General features: G+C 39.5%; 1 protein-coding gene across 2 annotated transcripts in view; it reads left to right on the top strand.

Moving 5' to 3' along the window:
• The window catches only part of hlcs (holocarboxylase synthetase (biotin-(proprionyl-CoA-carboxylase (ATP-hydrolysing)) ligase)), an 87,462-nt gene that overhangs the window by 45,874 nt on the left and 20,093 nt on the right, over positions 1–21,495 (top strand). For both annotated transcript variants that reach the window (XM_084074473.1, XM_084074472.1), the window contains one exon: positions 3,019–3,320. In XM_084074473.1, coding sequence (XP_083930599.1) covers positions 3,019–3,320 — 302 coding nt within the window. The remainder of the gene's footprint in view (positions 1–3,018; positions 3,321–21,495) is intronic.

Here is a 21,495-nt window from a genome sequence, read left to right as displayed (position 1 = left end):
TTTGTTTCCCTGTTTCCTACATTTAAAAAATAACAAAGCTAAAACATGCATTTCTGCTAATTACCCACATGAACCCTAGTGTCCCTATTCTGGGCATTGTCATTCTGGGCACATTCTGCAAGAACAGCAGGAGGAACATCTGAAAATATTATTTTGACAATTTTTTGAACTTTTCAAAATCTTCACCTATAAAGACATGTCCAAAATAATGAATTCAGGTTCTAAGTGGTTAGACTTCAGGACAAGCAGGCTGCATAGTTGCCAATACCGATGTTGTAAAAATAAATGACATGATACTGTATATGGGTTAAGCTGTTAGCAGTCACTTAGTCTTTGCATGTTTAACCCATTAAGACTGATTCTACAAATGCCTTCTAAATCAATAGTTCTCAAACTTTTCCGTGTGATGGACCCCCAAAATGTATATATATTTGGCTGCGGACCCCCCCCCACCCCATCTGAAAATGTTATGTTAAAAATGTTAAATAGCAGATGTCCAATCTGCAGATATACAAGTGAGCTGCTATTTTTGAATAACCAACGCTAAAATGACACGGTTTCTTTCCCAGTTTTAATGGGTTGAAAAATGTATTGTTTTCAATGACGGATCAGCTTCACTGTGTGTGTGTGTGTGTGTGTGTGTGTGTGTGTGTGTGTGTGTGTGTGTGCGTGCGCGACGTTTCACCCATATACATACACGGCAACCATAGACATTTGTTGCTGTCGGGTGGAAACCATGTTCCAATGTAGTTATTATTTAGTCACAAGCTCTTGTTAATACTTTCCATTGGTTCAATATTTATAAAAGCCACAGACACACTTAACCACTTTCACTTTCAAAATGTTTCAACAATAGCAGATCTACTAGCTCACAATGTGTCACAATTTGACGCGTTGTGAGCTTGCTATTTTCACTACTTATGTGGCCACTCTTGTACTACAAAATAGGGCATTAAAGGAATACTTCACCCCAAAAGAATCCTATCAATTACTCACCCCATGTAATTCATGGAGATTTTGTGTTTTTGTCACATTCCATTCATTGCCAATATTTGGCCAATTGAAGTTAATAGGAGACCAATCTTAACAAGAGTAAAACCATATTTAAAACATTATATTTGAACCCATGGAATGCGACAAAAAACACAAAAGAAATCAAGGCTTCATGGTGGTGAGTAATTGATAGGGAAAAAGCCCTTTTTGGGTGAAGTATTCCTTTAATTTACAAAAACATAAAAAATTGAAAAATGAAGATACAGGGTTTCTGCCCGACGGCAACGATACGACTCACTTCAGAAGCTTCCTCTGACAGGTTGTGATGAGGACGGGTGTGACCGATAGATTTTAAACATCATTTGGAGAGTCCTGTGGTGTAATGTATACAAAGAGTCATGTTCTGCTGCACGTGGAGCGCTTAGGTTGAATCCACAGACACACAGCTGCGTCTGGGAGGCACGCTGATTAATGTGAAGTGACAGGTGGCAGAGAGGGGTTAATTAAGAACCCTCCGTGATTAGCAACAGGCCTTGATTAAACCACACAGTCAAAAGCCACGGTGTTAATTTAACTAGCGTATAAATGCAACCAAGTGGACCCGTAAGGGTCCACTTGCATTTATACGCTAGTTAAATTACATTTATATGGTAGTTAAAGGAGACACACCATGAATAAAAAAAAAAAAAAAGATATTTAATATCATATGGTGTATGTCCCTCAAACCATTTTCAAAAGGTTTGAGCCTAAATCAACACTCAGATATACTCATCCCAAGTCAATTCTCTCAGGCTTATAAAGCACTTTCAGCTGCAATACCAAAACGTCCTGTTGGGCAGAGGGGTGCTACTGAGCGATTCTCAGTAGCAACCCTGTATTTTTGGGGTACAAGAGACACTGGGGAGCCCAAAAAAAATAAAAAAAAGTGAAATTCATGGTGTGTCTCCTTTAAGTTACATTTATTATGTATTGTCACTTTCTTATTGAATAAAATGTCATTTTTGTCCAATCAGTATGTTAATACAATATAACTTATACAATTGGGGTGGGGTTGTATTTTATCACCCTGTTCTTCTATTGAGACATTTAGACATTTATAGATCCTGTGTCTAGGTTGGACACGACCTTTGACCCTTACAGGTCCACTAGGTTACAGTTATACGCTAGTTAAATTATATGTATACACACTCAGAGTTAGAATTGGATAAATGAAAGCGGTATTATGTAACTTTTCTTTTGTGAATAAAATGTAATTTTGTCCAATCTGCATGGTAGAGTATGTTAATACAGTATAACTTATGCAATTGGGGTGGTTGTGTTTGGTCTCCCTGCTCTTCTATTGAGACATTTAGATCCCGCGTTTAAGTTGGACACGACCTTTGACACCATCCCGCCTCTAGTTTGACACAAATTTTGACCTAAAGGTCAAAAATTCGTATTTCTCCCCAGAGCAAGCAGGCAGGCTCTATTAGCTCAGAGGTAAAACAAAAAATATCAACGCTTGCACAGGAGACCCGGGTTCAAATCCTGGCTAGAACAGGAAAGTGACATTATAGTGCAGCGTTGACACTGAGAGATTTTACTGTGTGATTTAACATTCAATCAGGAAACGCATCTGTGTCATTTTAGATTTTAGCTATAACGATTATTTTATACTTTGGCTATTCAGAAATAGCAGATATACAAGCTCATAGCGCGGCACAGAGTGCCGCGCCATGACCTTGTAGATCTGCTATTTTTGAAAAATCTTGAAAATGTGTGCAAATCTTTGAATATATATATTTTTAAAGCGAACATTTTGTAACTCAAATCTTTGCTTCTGGGGGGTCCCTGGAACAACATATTTTGAGATGGGGGTTCGCGGACAAATACATATCATTTTGGGGGACATGAAAAAGACATGGAAAAAGTTTGAGAACCACTGATATAGAAACATACATTTTTCAGAAAAACTGTTGAAACTTGGAACTGGGGTTCACGTAGTTTAAAGTCAATTGCTCTTCTGTATGTACCTTTTTTTCACAGGAGAACAAGGCCCGTTTCCTGAAGTGGCTGCGGGGTCACGCAGACCCGCACGGTCTGATCCGGTCCTCCAAGGCCCCGCTGAGGCTGGTGTCCGGCGCTGGCTGTCCCCAAGGAGGCGCTGACCCTCAGCCCGGCTGTCCTGAGGGGACGCTGGCCCTCGTCACGGAGCCTCTGGAGGAGGAGTGTGTGCGGTCGGAGCAGTTCAGCGTGGACGCCTACAGAAAGCACCTGCAGACCCACACACTGGGACACACACTGCTCTACACAGAGGTCACACCCACCACCATGGACCTGCTGGAAGGGTAATACACGAACACACACACACACACACGCACACACACACACCATGGACCTGCTTGAAGGGTAATACACGAACACACACACACACACACACACACACACACACACACACACACACACACACACACACACACACACACATACACGCACGTGCTCACACTCACACAGGTTTGAATTACTATACTTGTGTGAGGACTTAAATGTGGAGGACCAGCATGAAACTAAGTATAATCAAGCATAATTCAGCCTCTAGCCCCTAAACCTATCTTCTAAATGTCTAATCCTTAACCCCAACCTGAGTCTTTCTATAAGTGTAAACGTATCTCTAAACATCTTTTTTTTTTACCATAAAACATTTTTTTTTTAACAGGAAAATGGTCAAACACACACACAATACAACCATAATACATAATACAAACGCACGCATATACTGTGTGTACTACATATACTGTAACTTAGGCTCCGCTCCGGTCTAGTCCAGTCCAGTCCAGTTCCATTTCATTTAATTTCAGTCCATTCCATTCGAAACCAGTCCATTCCGGGTCGATGGAATTCCCCTTCCCCAAAAAATGGCATCTGGTTCTCTAAAAACAGCCAAAAATAGACAAATGTTTGTCTTTGGGTGAAAATAACCAAACATTTGAAAATAGGCAAAGTAGGTCCGAGAGGCTTATTATGGGTATCAGCCAGAACGCAGGGAGTCTGTCCCCATTACAATGCGCTAGACCAGTGGTTCTCAAACCTTTTCATGCCAAGGACCCCCAAATTGTTATGTATGTGGCCGTGGACCCCCACCTGAAAATATGTTGTTCCAGGGACCCCCAGAACCAGAAGCAAAGATTTGTGTTAAAAATGTCCTTTTTCAAAAAAAGATCACATTCTCAAGATTTTTTGAACATGGCAGATGCTATGAGCTTGTGAATATGCTATTTTTGAATTGCCAAAGTATAAACTATGGATACAGGGGTTAAAATCTTTGTGACACTTTAACTAATGCTGGGGACCCCCTGGTAATATTAGTCTAATATATGGTATACTGTATTAGTCTTTTGGCATTGAACATATGAATAGAAAATACATTTATGTTTGCCTCATGATGAAAAAAAATGCACGCGGTAGATATGACGAGTAACTCAAATATCTTTGAAATAAATTATTGACATATTTATACATTTTATACTTAAAAAAAAGGTAAAAAAACTTTTTTTATGTATGAATATTTCTTGAACAAGGAAACGATTATGACAAAATAATTGCAATTATCTCAGGTGATTGCGATTAGACCATTATGTAATAATTGTGACAGGCCTATCTACAAGCTCATATCTTGTCGCTGAACAAACGGGTTGTGAGCTTGTAGATCGTTTTCAGTTGTTGACGTACAACAAAGTATAAGGGGTTAAAGTGGGTCGCAACAGCGTTAGGAGCTGTGTGGTCTCGCGAGCCAGACTGTTGCCTCCCACGATGTTCAAACGCTTCCGTCATACAGTCTAGAGCAGGGGTCTTCAACACGCGGTCCGGGACCCCTAGGGGGTCCTTAGAGTTACTACAGGGGGGCCGCCAAATATGTGTGTGATTTATGATTTTTTTTTTATATTAACCACTTGAACCCTAGCATCCCTTCTCTGAGGAGAACTTTAGCCAAAAAATAGCCGATCTACAAGCTCACATCTGCTATTTTTGGCAAAGAGGTATTGGGTGTAGAGGGGAAAAAAGAGCAGACCAAGTAAAAAAGAAAAAGTTTAATTTTTACATTGTAGAGGGGGGTCCCTGCTTCATCTCTCTCAGCTGGGGGGTCCTTGGCCTGAAAAACGTTGAAGGACCCCTGCTCTAGAGCCCGGAAGCAAAGTTGTCCCAATATAAATCAAATTAGTTGAATTATACGTAGCTCGCTGCTTAAAGGACAACTTTTTTTTTTTTTTTTACAACCAAGGTTTATGTTTTAGCTTGTAATTAAAGTAAATAAAAGATGCGCGTTAAAATGTTTTCATTTACTGCTTTCTATAGTTTTAGCAATTTTCGTGATCTTTTTTTACAGTGTTCGGGGGCATTCGGGCAGGTGGCTAAATATGTCTTTTTTTACACAATAAAAAAGGTCCCGTGGTCTTTGATGGCCAGATGTGAGTTATTGGGGGCTAGAAGAGCTACTGTAAATAATAATAAAGAAATCGCCGGGTTATTGTGTAAAAAAATAAATATTTAGCCACCTGCCCGAATGCCCCCACCCACTGTAAAAAAGATTGTGAAAATTGCTAAAACTAGAGAAATAGACATGAAAAAAAACACATCTTTTATTTACTTTAATTACAGGCTAAAACATAAACCTTGGTTGTAAAAAAAACAAAGTTGTCCTTTTAACCAGAAATGGGAATATTAAAAAAAAATCCTTTAAAGAGATATTCAAATATATTTCCGTGAACGGGAAACGAGGAACAGATGACCATCTTCCTCGTCTCGGATTTCGCGAGGCGTCCGTTCCAGACTCTATAATAGCGTTTTCGGAGGAGATCGTGGAATAGTTGTCTGGCTACGCAAGACTAGGAGCAGCACGGAGGGAGCGCCAGGCGGGAGGTCCAGCGTCGAGCGCTGGAGAGGCTGTGAATGCAAAGTGACACGTGATGACATAAGTGGCGTTGAGTCGCCCACGTCGGCCCGTACAGAAGGCAGTGTGTGGCACGGGAATGAACATAGCATGATGGCACCCACTCAACCAGACCAGTAGACTAGGGGAGAGAGGTGTGTGTGTGTGTGTGTGTGTGTGTGTGTGTGTGAGAAAGTAACTAAGTACTTGTACTCAAGTACTGTACTTAAGTACAATTTTGAGGTACTTTTACTTTACTGGAGTATTTCCAATTTTCCGTACTTTTGCCTGTACTCCACTACATCTCAGAGGCAAATTATTATTATTATTACAAAACATACATTAACCACTTCAACCCTATTCATTTTGGCCATTTGAAAAAAAGCCGATCTACAAGCTCACAATGCGAAGATTCTTATACATTTGAAAAGTTGTGAAATGGAGTACTTTTACTTTTGGTACTTTAAGTACATTTTGATGCCAATACTTTTGTACTTTTACTCAAGTACATTTTGAATTCCGGACTTTTACTTGTAACAGAGTATTTCTACATTGCAGTATTGATACTTTTACTTAAGTAACAAAAAGAGTACTTTTGTGTGTGTGTGTGTGTGTGTGTGTGTGTGTGTGTGTGTGTGTGTGTGTGTGTGTGTGTGTGTGTGTGTGTGTGTGTGTGTGTGTGTGTGTGTGTGTGTGTGTGTGTGTGTGTGTGTGTGTGTGTGTGTGTGTGTGTGTGTGTGTGTGATGAGTTTTAGACTTACAATTTATAAAAGATTCAGGTTGGAGGTTAGAATTAGACCGAGGTTACGTTTTAGGGTTTAGCGTTTGGGAGTTATACTTTAGTCCCGTTCCAGCGTCACACACCGAAAATAGCAGATCTACAAACTCAAGCTGTGAGTTTGTAGATGGGACTATTTTCAGCTTAGCGTGTTGTGGTTCAAAATGGCAACCAAAAAAAATGCATTCATATAATTGCTGTCCTGAGATGTTGACGTCCTCACAAGTTTAGTAATATGCGTGTGCGTGTGTATGTGTGTGTGTGTGCGTGTGCACGCACGCTGGGTGGTGGGAGGGGTTGCGGGGCTGGAACTAATTTAATGCCTGAGTGACCTCACTGCAACTGCAGCTAATAGAGGCCTTTGTCTCTCCGTTACACACACACACACACACACACACACACACACACACACACACACACACACACACACACACACACGGAGAGAGAGCGAGAGAGAGCACTGGGAAGTTGCCATTCATGAGGCAGGATGGTGGCAACAGGTGGGAGCTATTACGGCTGTCATAAAGTTTGAAAAATGGATTGTGGAGCGGTGTTGAGCTGATTGGATGTGACAGTGTTGTCATTAAGGTTGTAAAGGGAACAAAAGTAGGGTGAATGGTAAAAAAAAAAGAAACACCCTGTATCCAGTTTGATTTCACCCCTGATTTTCTTTTTTTTTCAAATTTCCAGATGTCCGGCCCAGGCTTGATTACACGATATTATTCTTAACCCATTAAGACCGGGAACGCACCTGTGCAACCACTTAACGCGTTATTTTATACTTTGGCTATTCAAAAATAGCAGATATACAAGCTGCAAGAGCTTGTAGATCTGCTATTTTTGAAAAATCTCGAAAATCTGTGTAAAGATTTGAATATATTTATTTTTTAATGGAAATATTTTTGAATAGCCAAAGAAATCTCAAAATGACACAGATTCTTTACCGGTCTTAATGAGTTAAGGAAGCCCTCTTATGGATTAGTTTTGTGTCCAGGATTCTAGGGTCTTTTTTTAAAGCGGTGGTGTTCTAACTTTTTTCATGTCAAGGACCCCCAAATGAATATGGATTTGGCCGCGGGAAAAATATTTTGCTCCAGGGAGTAGTGTACCCCCATACAATATTATGTTTTAAAATGATCTACAAGCTCACAACTTATATATACTGTAGGGTTCAAGTGGTTAAACATATTTTGATCTGTTTTGAAGGAGTTAAAGGAGAGAGTTAAAGGAGTTAAAGGACCCAACGTATTTCTATCAATTACACATTTTTTTTAGCGCATTCCTTTTTGGGTGAAATACTCCTTTAACTCACTTTGCTGGGGACCCCCTGGAACCCCCTCAAGGATCCCTGCCGGGGGTCCCCGGACCCCACTTTGAGAACTACCGTTTAAATCACATTTCACACATTTATATAGGGAATGAACGTTTGATGGTGTGGTTGGTTGTTGAGCTAATGTAATGATTGAAGTGCTGTTCAGACCTTTTCCTTTAAAAAAGGTTTAGAAGCAAACTGGGTGTACAAATTGGTTCCATCTTTGGAGTTAAAGGAATTTCCGTGTGTCTAGAAATGAATTGAGTGGAATGTTAATGCAACAGAATCACATTTAGCCCTCCGAAATGTGTTTTGAATTTTAGACTTCGTTTCACTGTGGCAGGATAGAGGCGGACAGGTGACTCAAATCAAGTCCTTGATTAATTAGATCCGTGTGCACACAGTAAAATCCTCACTGTTAATCCTTTAAGACCGGGTGCGCATCTGTGTCAAAAAATAGCAGATATACAAGCTCATAGCGCGGCCGAGTGCCGCACTATGAGCTTGTAGATCTGCTTTTTTTTTTCATGAATATTTGTGCAAATCATATCTTTTTAAGCGAACATTTGTAACTCAAATCTTTGCTTCTGGGGGGGTCCCTGGAACAAAACATTTTGAGATGGGGGGGGGGGGGGGGGTTTGAGAACCACTGATGTAGCAACATAAGTAAAAAAAAAAAAAAAGAAAAAAAAAAAATGTTAGTATTTAGAAGACATTTGTAGAATCCCCCCAGAAGCAAAGATTTGAGTTACAAATGTTCGCTTTAAAAAAAAATATATATATTCAAAGATTTGCGTCCGGATTGAATGGGTTAATTAAACTCTTGAGAGTGGATTTTTCAGCGTTCTGTATTTTCATAGACGGTATTGACTTCTGAGCGTTGCCACGAATTAACTGCTCGGGGGCGCGTTTGTCATTTTGCCCAAGTGTCACTTTGAACTGTGCACTTCCGAGTATTACTTAGATAAAAATAAAATCATAATAAATAGATACATATTGCTGCATTATTGATTTTATTGCAAGTACAATAGCTCCTATCAATGCTTGGCAAATACACTCATAACATTACACATACACATTTATGATACTTCAAACTGCATGTTCCAAGGGTGCCCCCAGCCAAATTATTAATAGTAATAGGAACCAAATGGACCCTTAAGTGGGGGTCCTAATGCATATCAAACTGGTGGTCCTTGAAATTGAAATGGTTCAGAATCACTGCTATATAGCCAGTAAATGAATCTTCTCTTATGGGGGTCCATGGTGTATCTTTTCAAATGGGGGTCCGTGGGCTAATAATTATGTGTACATTTGTTGGTCCTTGACATGAAATGGTTTGAGAAGCAGTGCTCTAGTTAGCCGGTCTGCACCCTACACACTCTATTAGAGAACGTGCGTGATTGCGTGACACGTTTTGAAATTCAAGAAAACGTCCTGTAGTGTTAACCCATTAAGACCGGGAAACGTTGGCTACTCAAAGACATAGCAGATATACAAGCTCATGAGCTTCTTGATCTGCTATTTTTCATTATCATGAAACTTTGTGCAAATCTTTGAATATATATGTTTTAAAGTGAACATTTTTAACTCAAATCTTTGAATATATATGTTTTAAAGTGAACATTTTTAACTCAAATCTGGGGGGATTCTACATGTCAAGGCCCCCCAAAATGTTTTGTTCCAGTTTCAGCATCACCCAGGTGATGGCTGCTCATGTGGTCATGTAGAGCGCTCGAGGGGGGAGCAGTTAGGGATTAAATGTATTTCTAAAAACACTTATAGTGCTACGTAGCACCAGTTTTGTTTAATGTGTAATAATATGTTTCCAGTTACGAAAAGACGAGGCAACATAAAGCTTTCGTTATCCATGATGTAAAACTGTGTTGTTTTAGCATTCAGGGATATAATATAATAATATCTATAATAATAATAGTAATAATTCAGTACATAATATCCCAACAGAATGAATCATTCATTAGTAACATAAGTAAGTGCCAACACATTTCAGATACAAAAGGCAGAACCTCAGACTGGGCATAGTTAGGTTTGCAATTAGGACCGCAAGAATAATTCCTGTTTGATATGATAATGTATGATAATATGATGGAACTGGTTTAGAACAGCATTCCTAAGGAGACGTCTAGAGGAGAAAAAAAAGTACTGACTACTTGATTTTGCAGACACTCAATGTTCACACACTTAAAGTTAACCCATTAAGACCGGGAACGCAGCACGTGTGTCATTTTTAGACTTCTATGGCTATTCAAAAATAGCAGATCTACAAGCTCATAGCGCGGCACACGCCGGCACAGAGTGGCGCGCTATGAGCTTGTAGATCTGCATTTTTTTGGTAAAAATCGTGAAAATTTGTGAAAATCTTTCAATATATATATATTTTTTAAAGCGAACATTTGTAACTCAAATCTTTGCATATGGAGGTCCCTGGAACTAAATATTTTACAAATGTTCGCTTTAAAAATACATATTCAAAGATGTGCACAAATAATCACGCTTTTTCAAAAATAGCAGATCTACAAGCTCATAGCGCGGCACTCTGTGCCGCGCTATGAGCTTGTATATCTGCTATTTTTGAATAGCCAAAGAAATCTAAAATGACAAGAGATGTGTTCCCAGATTGAATGGGTTAAAAGCATTTTATACTGTATTTTTATGATTGTCACGTCTACAGTACATCACTGTTCCATATTTAAGTACTATAAGTACTTAGTATAGCCTGAATATTTGCAGTGCAAATAATGTTAAAGTCATTAAAAAAATGTCCATACTGTATGTGGTAATAATATAAAGTAAAATATACTTCTTAACCTTTAACTCCATTTCTTGACCATAATTTTAAGAGTTTAATTAAACGTCTGTTATCACACTTTAGCGATATTTCATCACCGTAGTTATCATTCACGTCTTGGCGGGTGCTCATTCATGTTAATACGTCTGACTAATTAAATTCCTAAAGAAAAAAAAGGACAAAAACAACAAACGAAACAACGGAATTCTTCTTCAACTCGACATCTCCCTCAAACAAGTCTGGAATGAAAGCTTTAATTAGTAATTAAAGTGTTGAATGGATGGTGACAAAGGGTTTCTTTAAGCGGTAGCTTAATAACAGCGAGGAGGGGGGGTTTTGGAGGGAGGGGGGGGTTGGTTATTGATGGTAGAGTTTGGGGGGGGGCTTAGCGTCCTGGAAGGCTGGCTTGTTTGCTCAGGGTATTAGCGGCGTGTTTGGCAAAGCAGGCGCTAATAAAAGGCTCTCGCAAGGTCACCACCGAACTGGAATCTCAATTCTGTCTGTCTGTCGGGAGGAGCACACTGCATCGTCAAAACCTCCCGTTTTAAATTAACTCCGAGAGTGTACAAACGGAACCAAATGGAGACCCATACCTGGCATCCTATGGTTCCTGTAGTTTCAATGTACATATTATATATTTTTTGTATTGTATTGTTTAGACTGATGCTAGGTTCTTGGTTTACCTATGATCCTAATTTACTGAGGCAATACACTGGCGCTCTGGATAAAGAGCGTCTGCTAAATGCCTAAATTGTATAAGGGTCCATTTTGTTATATTTGTACACGCTCAGAGTTACGGACCCGTAAGGGTCCATTTGGTTATATTTGTACACTCTCATTGTTACAGACCCATAAGGGTCCATTTGGTTACATTTGTACACTCTCAGAGTTACAGACCCGTAAGGGTCCATTTGGTTACATTTGTACACTCTCAGAGTTGCAGACCCGTAAGGGTCCATTTGGTTACATTTGTACACTCTCAGAGATGCAGACCTGTAAGGGTCTATTTGGTTATATTTGTACACTCTCAGAGATGCAGACCTGTAAGTGTACATTTGGTTTTATTTGTACACTCTCTGTGTTAGAAATGAATCAATTACTACTGAGGACGTTGCGGTGTACGGTATCAGGAGAGCACAGCCTTCTCACAAGGTCACACAACCAACTGCCGTCCGTCGGCGCGATTCCGGAATAACAACTCAGCCATTTTGGATGGAATTAATTTTAGGGTAATAATAATTGTACACTAAATTTTTATAAATAATTTTTCGTCAGTTGCCTTTTCAGATTCTTAATTCTGTAATACAAACATTAGCACAACATTTTACATTGATAGCATACTGCAGTAGTAATTAGTTATTGTATGTTCGTTCACATTTTAACATAAATTCACATATTTTATTTCATTTCATTTCATTTCATTTCATTTCATTTCATTTCATTTCATTTCATTTCATTTTATTTTATTTTTTATTTTTAGATTATCTTATTTTATGCACCCACTCAACACAACTGAGCTGGCTGTCAAAATGAATTTCCACAATTAATTGGAAAATATGAAATGCTATTTATATACAGTTTAAAATAACAAGGTGTGTGTGTGAGTACCACACGGACCACAGTTCTGAATTTCACACATCAGACAAAATGGTTTATATCCAAACAGGCCAAAGCAATTTGCAAAAAAAAAACGTTTTTCACCTAAATAAAATAATAATTTAAAACGACAACAGCAAATGTTACAAAAAGGTTATGTCCAGTACCACAAATCCAGTGCTTAGCTAATAATAATATATAATAATAAATCTATATGCAAATGTTATACATTTATGCTTCACTAATTTCAATTAGTAGCCCTTTTTCCACAGTAAAATCTAGTGCAAATTTAACTCCAAAGATTGTAAACACAAAATGTACATTTGTACATTCTCAAAGTTAAATGAACAGTGAGGTTTACAGAGTGCAGGTGGGAATATGTTCCACCTATTCACCTCGGATAAGTACATGTATACGCTAGCTTTGCTGTCAAAACAATAGAATTAGCAGCCCTTTCTACACAGTCAAATCTAGCCTTAATTTACTTCACAGGAGTCTGAATTGAACTCGTCTCGAGTGAAACGAACAGTGAGGTGTTATCAGCGTGCAGGTGGCGTGTCCGCCACACACACACACACACACACACACATCTGAACCGTGTGTGTGTGTGTGTTTCTCGTTGAGGACAATTGGTGTTGCTAGGCTGCATGTATAGCAGCAGGGTGGAAGTGTTTATTTGTGAACAGGCACAGGGATAAGAGGCTCTGGCGTTCTCCCTTAACACCACTCTGCTCCACACACACACACACACACACACACACACACACACACACACACACACACACACACACACACACACACACACACACACACACACACACACACACACACACTCTCCACCTGAGAGCCATAATGGCGCGTTTCCTGCTCTGGTCAACCCCTTATCCCGACGGCGCCTGGAGCTACGCACTTCCTACTTGTCGGGTTTCTGTCTCATAAGAGCCCCGGGGTTTCGAACAGGGGGAAGAAAAAAGAAAAGAAAAAAAACAACCCAAGGGTCCACTTTCGTTTTCATATCCTCATTCTTTTCTTTATGCCCCACCACCACCCCCTCAAAAAAGGGGGGAAAAAAACAGTACAGAAACCGTTATGGACCCCAAGAAATGTAATTATGGACGTTTTTGTAATCCATATTTCGAATGGATAACAAAAATTGCGTTGCGCAGTTTAATTCCATCGCTCCGGGGCATGGACCATTTTTATTTCTCCGCCGCCGTCTTTCCGAGGGTTTTTCAAATTATGCCCTGATTTTCATAATTATAAAATAGCGTTTTTCCCTTTTTCCGTCTTTCTGTGAAAACAGCATCGTATTTCGGAGACGCTGGTGCGTAAACAGAACACTTGTAGCAGGCTAATGGTGTTAACACCTTCCCTTCGGCTGGAAGTGGGGATAAGATAAACAGTGTGGAACAAGGCTTCACTTCTAAGTGGAACCTGTTGCAGAGTTGTCGGGGGGGGCCACGGACCTGGCAATCACTGTTTGTTTTGACAGCGAATCCAAAATCCAAACTGACACTGTATGGAATTAGGGTCCTGTTTCCTGTGAAAAATACAAACCCTTGTACCAGGAAAAAGGATCCGCTCGGGCTCGGGGTTAGAAAAAAAAACGGGCCCCCAGAAACAGCCCCAGCAGGTTTGTGCATAAAAAAAAAATCAAATTGGTCCAATTGACCTTGCATGCTCCTACCTTGCAATTATTTCAGATTGTAAGCAGATGCTTAAAACCGACTTATTTCGTATGCTGAGGGAACGAGCGCACGGTCAGTGGTGGAAGCAGTACTCAAGACTTTTTTCTTTTACTGAAGTAAAAAAAAATACCACGTTATGAAAATATTTGTTGCAGGTAAAAGGGCCGTCTTCAACATTTTGACTTGAGGAAAAAGTACAAAAGTGTTCGACATCAAAACATGCATAAAGTGCAGAAATAAAAAGTACTGAAACTTTCTTTTAAAATTGTCAAACTCTCTCCAAAATAGCAGATCTACAAGCTTACACATGCGACGCGTTGTGAGCTATGCGAGTATAACACGGAGCCTATACGTGGTTAATGTATGCGTGTTTTTTGTATTAATAGGCCTGATCTAAATCTACAAAGTAACTAAAAATGTCATAGGATTGTAGTGGAGTAAAAAGTGCAAAGATTTGCCCCTGACATAGTATAAAGTATTGAAAAATGGAAATACTCAGGTTTTAAGTAAAAGTACCTGCAAAATTCTGCTGAAGTACGGTACTCGAGTAAAGTGTTCTTGGTTGATTTCCACCACATTATGCTCAGGATGTCCAGTGAAAGCTATGCTAAGTCTCTGTATAGCCTTGGCGCGCACACACAGTATTGACCGGTGGCAGTCCCTCTGAGAGCAAGACATATTTAACCCATTAAAGCCGGGAACGCGTCTGTGTAATTTTTAAGATTTCTTTGGCAGTTTAAAAAAATAGCAGATCTACAAGGCGCTACGAGCTTGTAGATCTGCTATTTGTTTTTTAAAGAAATTGTGAAAATGTGTGCAAATCTTTGAATATATATACCTGTATGTATGTTTTTAACTCAAATCTTTGCTTCTGTTGGGGGTCCCTGGAAAATATTTTGTGATGGGGGGGGGGGGGGTCCGTGGACAAATACATATCATTTTAGGGGTCCTTGACATGAAAAAAGTTTGAGAACCACTGATTAACGCAACATACGTTTTAAAAAAGAAAAACTGTTTGGATTTTTAGACATTTGTAGAATCCCCCAGAAGCAAAGATTTGAGTAAAAAAATGTTCGCTTTAGAAAACATTATATTCAAAGATTTGCACACATTTTCAAAAGAAAATAGCATATCTACAAGCTCGTACGAGCTTGTATAGCTGCTATTTTTGAATAGCCCAAAGTATAAAATAATGGTTATAATTAACTGGTCTTAATGGGTTAACGTTTTCATAGCAAAGCACAGGAGCTTACAATAAGGGCTTTTGAGTATAAAATGAACAACGGGTAGCAGAATTTGAGAGATCAGGTCATCCATCGGATGTTAAAGAATTAGGTTTCTAGAACAAAACTGCGCTTTATTTTACATCGGCTTTCTCCTCCGTATCCGGCCCAGACGGTTAGCCGGTAATACCATTAGTTTCAAAAGTGGACGCTTGTATTTTTTGACGTTAAGGATATTGTCATGACGGGTTATTACCGTGTCGAGGTGCGTTCGTGGTTCATGGTCTGCTCTGAGCGCTTTTCAGTCTGTCCCACAAGTTGAGAAAACTGTATTCTAGGGGCAATTAGTTGATTAAAGGTAGGGTGAGTGATATTTTTGGGTTAAAACTAAAAGTTTATTTGTTAAAACGTTATATTGTGATAGTAATCATCGCTATAGAGTGTTTGTTCAGTAACGGGGGCTACAGGGGTCTCTCCAGGTCTTTAATAAACCGAAAATACGTCTTCAGATGGGTTGCACATTTCCGACCAATCAGGAGAGAGTACCCATTTATCAGCTTATATTTTATATTGCTCCAGTTCCAATTGTGTCATCGATTTCAATTGCACTCGTTTATCCTGTATCCTGTATGAGTTCTCTCTCCTGGTTGGATAAAGTTGGTATCCCGACCTAGAAAGGCATTTTCTGTTTAATAAAGAGCTGGAGAGACATGGAGACTCTCGTTACTGAACAAACACTCAATAGCAATGATTACTATCACAATATATGGTTATTTAACACTTATTTCAACAAAGGAATGTCACTCACCCTACATTTTAATTAGCAGCTTGCAACAGAGAAATGGTTACATACAACACTATACAAATAATATTCCAAAGGAATAATGCATCTGAAACATGATATAAGGATCTGAAACATTCTCAAGTATCAAGGGTAAGGTTACTATTGAGGTAAAAAAAAAAAGAAGAAGATATCTAAAAGACCTACAGAGCATTTAAAAGCGGTATTGCAGAGAGATGAACGGTTAGTTTTTCCAAGCGATTAAAAACCTTGATGGTAACAGAGAGAGTTCAGCTGCTAAAACACGTCCCAGATCTATTGCCCTTCACTCAATCTTCAAATCTTAGAGTATATATATATTTTTTAAAGCGAACATTTTTAACTCAAATCTTTGCTTCTGGGGGGTACCTGGGACAACATATTTTGAGATGGGGGTTCCGCGGCCAAATTCATATAATTTTGGGGGTCCTTGACATGAAAAAAAGTTTGAGAAACACTGATTATAGCAACATAAAACATAACATTCTTCAAAAAACTGTTAGGATATTGAAGACATTTGTAGAATCCCCCCAGAAGCAAAGATTTCAGTTACAAATGTTTGCTTAAAAAAATACATATGTTCAAAGATTTGCACAAATGTTCATGATTTAAAATAAATAAATAGCAGATCTACAAGCTCATAGCGAGGCACTCGGTGCCGCGCTATGAGCTTGTAGATCTGCTATTTTTGAATTGCCAAAGTATAAGATAATGGTTGAAGTGGCTCAAAATTGGTTCTAAAAGGGTTCTTAATGGGGGTTCCAGGGGGGGCTATTCGAAAAAGGTTGACAAATCTTCTCTTATTGGGGTTGCTGGCACAAAATATTTTCAGATGGTGGGTCCGTGGCAAAACACTTATTAGGGCTATCCCCCTAATTTGGGGGGATCCCCTTCCCCAAATGTTTTAGAACTGGGTGACACTGGCCTACTGGTTCAGACGCACCCTTGGCCATGTGTCTCATCTGTGCCGGGGTAATTGACCAATAGCGTGTGTCATTGATCACTTCCATTGGGGGGCTATTTGGAAATGATAATTTGCACTCCTCCTCGGGAAACAGGATTAGCTCAATTAATCACTTTTACAGATTGGTTTGTCCCTTTCCTATTGATCACGTTTCTGATGCCACCCGGAATGATCAATGCAAACGCACTTATGCAACGGCAAATCCCCTTTTGAAAATGAACGTTGAAGGGCGGAATTAATCTTTTAATTTGAGATGTATTTTGATCTTGTTGATTTAATTGGAATTGAGAGTGAGGGGATTTTAGGATGAGATGACTTTGTGGACAAACGGCTTTTAGAGAAATGATCCCTTCGCGTCGACCGCCATGAATAAAAGCAACCCAGTCAGAATGTGGTGACATTTTTGCTTGCTTTTATTTGCGTTATGCCCGAGCTTAATTTACACTCCATCTTCAAGCTTGTTAGTTTGGAAATCTGTTATTTTTGGCATCTGACAACTATGGTGTAAACATTGTGAGGCAGAGTACGTGCAGTTAAGAAATCTATTTATCTGGTCCATTTGTTAAGGCAATTTTAGTTTGGTTTTGTTTCATATGCATATACAGTAGTACAGTATAGGTTAAGTTCATATACGTAATAGTTTTATACTTACTTTATACTTTTTACTATAAATATATATCATTTACTATAAAATACAAAAATATCTACTGTACAAGCTCACAATGCGTCACATCGCGACACATTGTGAGTTTGTAGATCGGCTGTTTTTGAAACGTTTGAAAATGGATCAACAATTTTTCAACAATATTAACACGTTTTGCCCTGAATGTCCAAAACGCGGAGGCCAGATTGAAAATGGTTAAAAGAGCATGGACAATGACATGAGATAATGATGAAAAAAATATGACCTTTCTGTTCATGTCACCGAGCTGTTTTTTAAAAATATAAATCTAACAATTATACACAAATAATTGCGATTAGCTGAACTAACTGATCAGGCGATAATGTAAATGATGGTGTCAGACCTCTTTGTTCAGAAGGAACAGTGTTTTTCGGGGAGGGGGGGGGGGGGTTGTTTGTTTGTGACACAAGGTGAGGAGCTTCTGTCTCATGATGACCTGGCTGCTGACCGTTTATCCTCCTGACCCCACCGACCTTTGACCGCCGTGGCTCAGACGCCCCCCAAATAATGAACGGGGGGGGTGGGGGTGGTGGGTGGGGGGTTCTCACAAGACTTTATGTCAGTGATTCTCGACCTGTGAGCCGCGAGGGTATCGCAAATAATTGGCGAAACACTTAAGGTTTTAATGATAATATCACATTAACATTAAATAGTGATGGCAATGAATAATAATTTAACCCATCCGATCCGGGAATGCAATCCTGTGTCGTTTTAGAAATGACAACGACACGGATGTCAGATGTTTTTTTAAACGTATGTTTCTATTTATCAGTGGTGCTCAAACTTTTTCATGTCAAGGACCCCCAAAATTACACGCATTTTGGCCGTGGACCCCGCGTCTCAAAATATTTTGTTCCAGGGACCCCCCAGAAGCAAAGATTTGAGTTACAAAAGTCCACTTAAAAAAAAAAAAAGGTATATTCAAAGATTTTCACGCATTTTCCCGATTATTCAAAAATAGCAGATCTACAAGCTCATAGCGCGGCACTCGGTGCCGCGCTATGAGCTCTGCTATTTTTGAATAGCATAAAGTATAAACGTATTTATTTTGTCAACATCAGGCAGAGCGTCCGGTCATCTTTGATCCGTCACATTTTGCCACTTTTGTAGGCGTTTCTTTGTGACTGTTCTTGGATCGTCCCGGTTGACGACAACAGCATGGCTGAATCAGACCCGTCTCTCCCCTCCTCTCTGTCTTGTTGACCTTCTGTCTTCATGCCACTCCGTCCTTTTTCCTCTGACGAAACCTGATGAAAACCTACCTGTGCTGTGATGAAACCGGGCGGCAAGCGCTCTCCGCCGGAATTGAGGCTAACGAGGAAGTGCCGAAAACGCTGCGTTTCTCATTAATTCATTCACTGCCAATGGTGTCTTTTGACGTCTCTTAAAAAAAGAAAGAAAAAAAAACATTTTTTTTTTTCGTTTTTCTCAAAGGAACTAGGAGATAACGCTATCCAAAAAGTTGCTGCTCCATTCACTTCAATGTTAAAAAATAAACGGAGAAAAACATCACATTTACATGGTAAAACACACATCCTGTATTTTTGAGTGAAAGATGCTATTTTCAAACAACAAATGTCAACAAGGTCACAATGACCTCGTTGATATTTGTGAAAACACACCTGACAACCCTCAGTGATTAGCAGCCATCAGGGGATCAATCATACTGGAGATAAATATTCTGTGACTACTTGAAAAGGTAAGATAATCGCAAAATCCTGGCAGAGGGACCACAAAGCTGGCAGTGAATGAGTTAATGGCCCAGAAGGTGTCGCTATTTAACCTCCCTGCTGTTTGCAGAACACTGCCCATGCCATTAACGCATTCAGTGCCAAGTACATAAATAATTGCCAATAGTGCCAGCGATTTTTTATTTTTCTTACCTTTTCAAGTAGCCACAGAATATTTATATCCAGTATAATCGATCCCCCAAAAGCTGCTAAACACGGAGGCTTTCACTGCTTCCGCAAAAAAAAAAGTCACCGCGACCCCTCGTTCACTTGCTATGGGCCGTTGAAAACAGCACGTCTCGCCAAAAATGCAGGGGAAAAAAAGTAACTCAAGATCCAGCCGATTCCCCGAATACGCTAACCAGGAAGCGGATGGAGCAGTAGATCGTGTGATCACGTGATCTCCTAGATCTCTCTGTGTCTGAGCCTGAAATGGTGCCTCATAGGTTGGGGAACAGCGCCATCTAGTGGTAAACACTGAAAACACAGTGTTGACATCTACACGTCAATGGCACTGAACGAATTAAATGCAATGGGTATTTGACCAGACTTTTACACTTTATTTTATTACCCTAGTAACCATTGGTACAAATACTTCATGCTTTCAGTCGCTAGTTTAAAGTATTCTTTCAATTATCATTCTATGCGTTTTAGTAAATTATGCTCCCATAAATGTGAAAATTGATGATAAAATTGTGTATGCTTCTACTGGAGCTGGATGAGGCCAGCCATTGGATGGGTGACAGATGCTCATCAGTCTAAAAACCAAAACCAAAACAGCACCACTCACTCGCTGACGTTGCAGCTTCACTCTTATCAGTGTAAATCTACACTAATAGGATTTCCTCGGTTGATATCAGTCCAGGTATAATTGCAACCGAGTCTTTTCTTTTTTGCAGGCCTTCTTTATTGATATTCTTGGTATATATATATATATTTATTTTTTTAATATAATACATTTAGGCTTTTCTCCGGGGCCGGTGACCTCGGTGACCCCGGCTGGGGATGTGCTTTTTCCACAATGAGATTAGCGTTTCTGGAGGAATGCATTAGCCAAGCGGCGTCGGTTTATTGACAGCCTCTCTTTTTGAGTGTATAAGAGCATTAATGTATTTACACTGCAGACGTGTGAGCGACTCGTGAGGCATCGTGCTAATTAATTTTGATGTTTCTTTGCATGTTGAGCTGGATGGGCATGGTGGAAGAAGTACACAGATTATTTTGACTTAACCCATTAAAGGACGACTTCACCCATTTTCAACCTAACTTCATATAATTGGTCCTCACTATTGCTCATGATAAAATAGGAGGGCTGTGGACACTTCAGAAACTCGCCTACCAGTGACATCATCGTTAGGCAGGTGTTTTTTTTTCTTCAAACGAGATTAAAAAATAATTATTCCCATTTTTATTAACTCTTTGAACGCCACCGACGTGTTTTCGAGTCAATTGCTACTTAATCCATCCATGCTGTCGACGCGTTAGACGCGTTGATAGCTTTTTCATTGTTAGATCAGCGATCGCGCTGTTCTATGTAACTTCCACCATCAGATTCGCTTTTTTTTTCACTTCCCACTCACCCGGATGCAGAATTAATATGGTTAGGTTTTATCTTAAAAAATGTGATATCTAGGCCAAAATAGGTCAAAAAACGTTTTTTTCACACGGTATAAAAATCCTATGACGATAGGTTGAAAATGGGTGAAGTTGTCCTTTAATACCACAATACACCAACTGTTACTTGTAGTAAAAGTACTGTATTACAAATTTTACTTGATTAAAATAATCAAGTAATGAGCTTGTATATCTGAGCTTGTATATCTGCTATTTTTGAATAGCCAAAGAAATCTTAAGTGACACAGATGCGTTCCAGGTCTTAATGGGTTAAAACGGGGTTTCTCAAAGTGAGGTCCAGGGGTCCTTGTCTGAGCGGGGTTCCAGGGGGTTCCCCAGCAAAGGGTAATATAGCTTCGATGGCCAATACTTTCATACTTTTA

This window comes from Gymnoscopelus microlampas (genome assembly GCF_963454915.1).
Source record: "Gymnoscopelus microlampas genome assembly, chromosome: 12".
NCBI classification, from domain to species: Eukaryota; Metazoa; Chordata; class Actinopteri; order Myctophiformes; family Myctophidae; genus Gymnoscopelus; species Gymnoscopelus microlampas.
The sequence above is the reverse complement of the archived record's forward strand: the minus strand, read 5'-3'. Positions and strand labels throughout refer to the sequence as shown.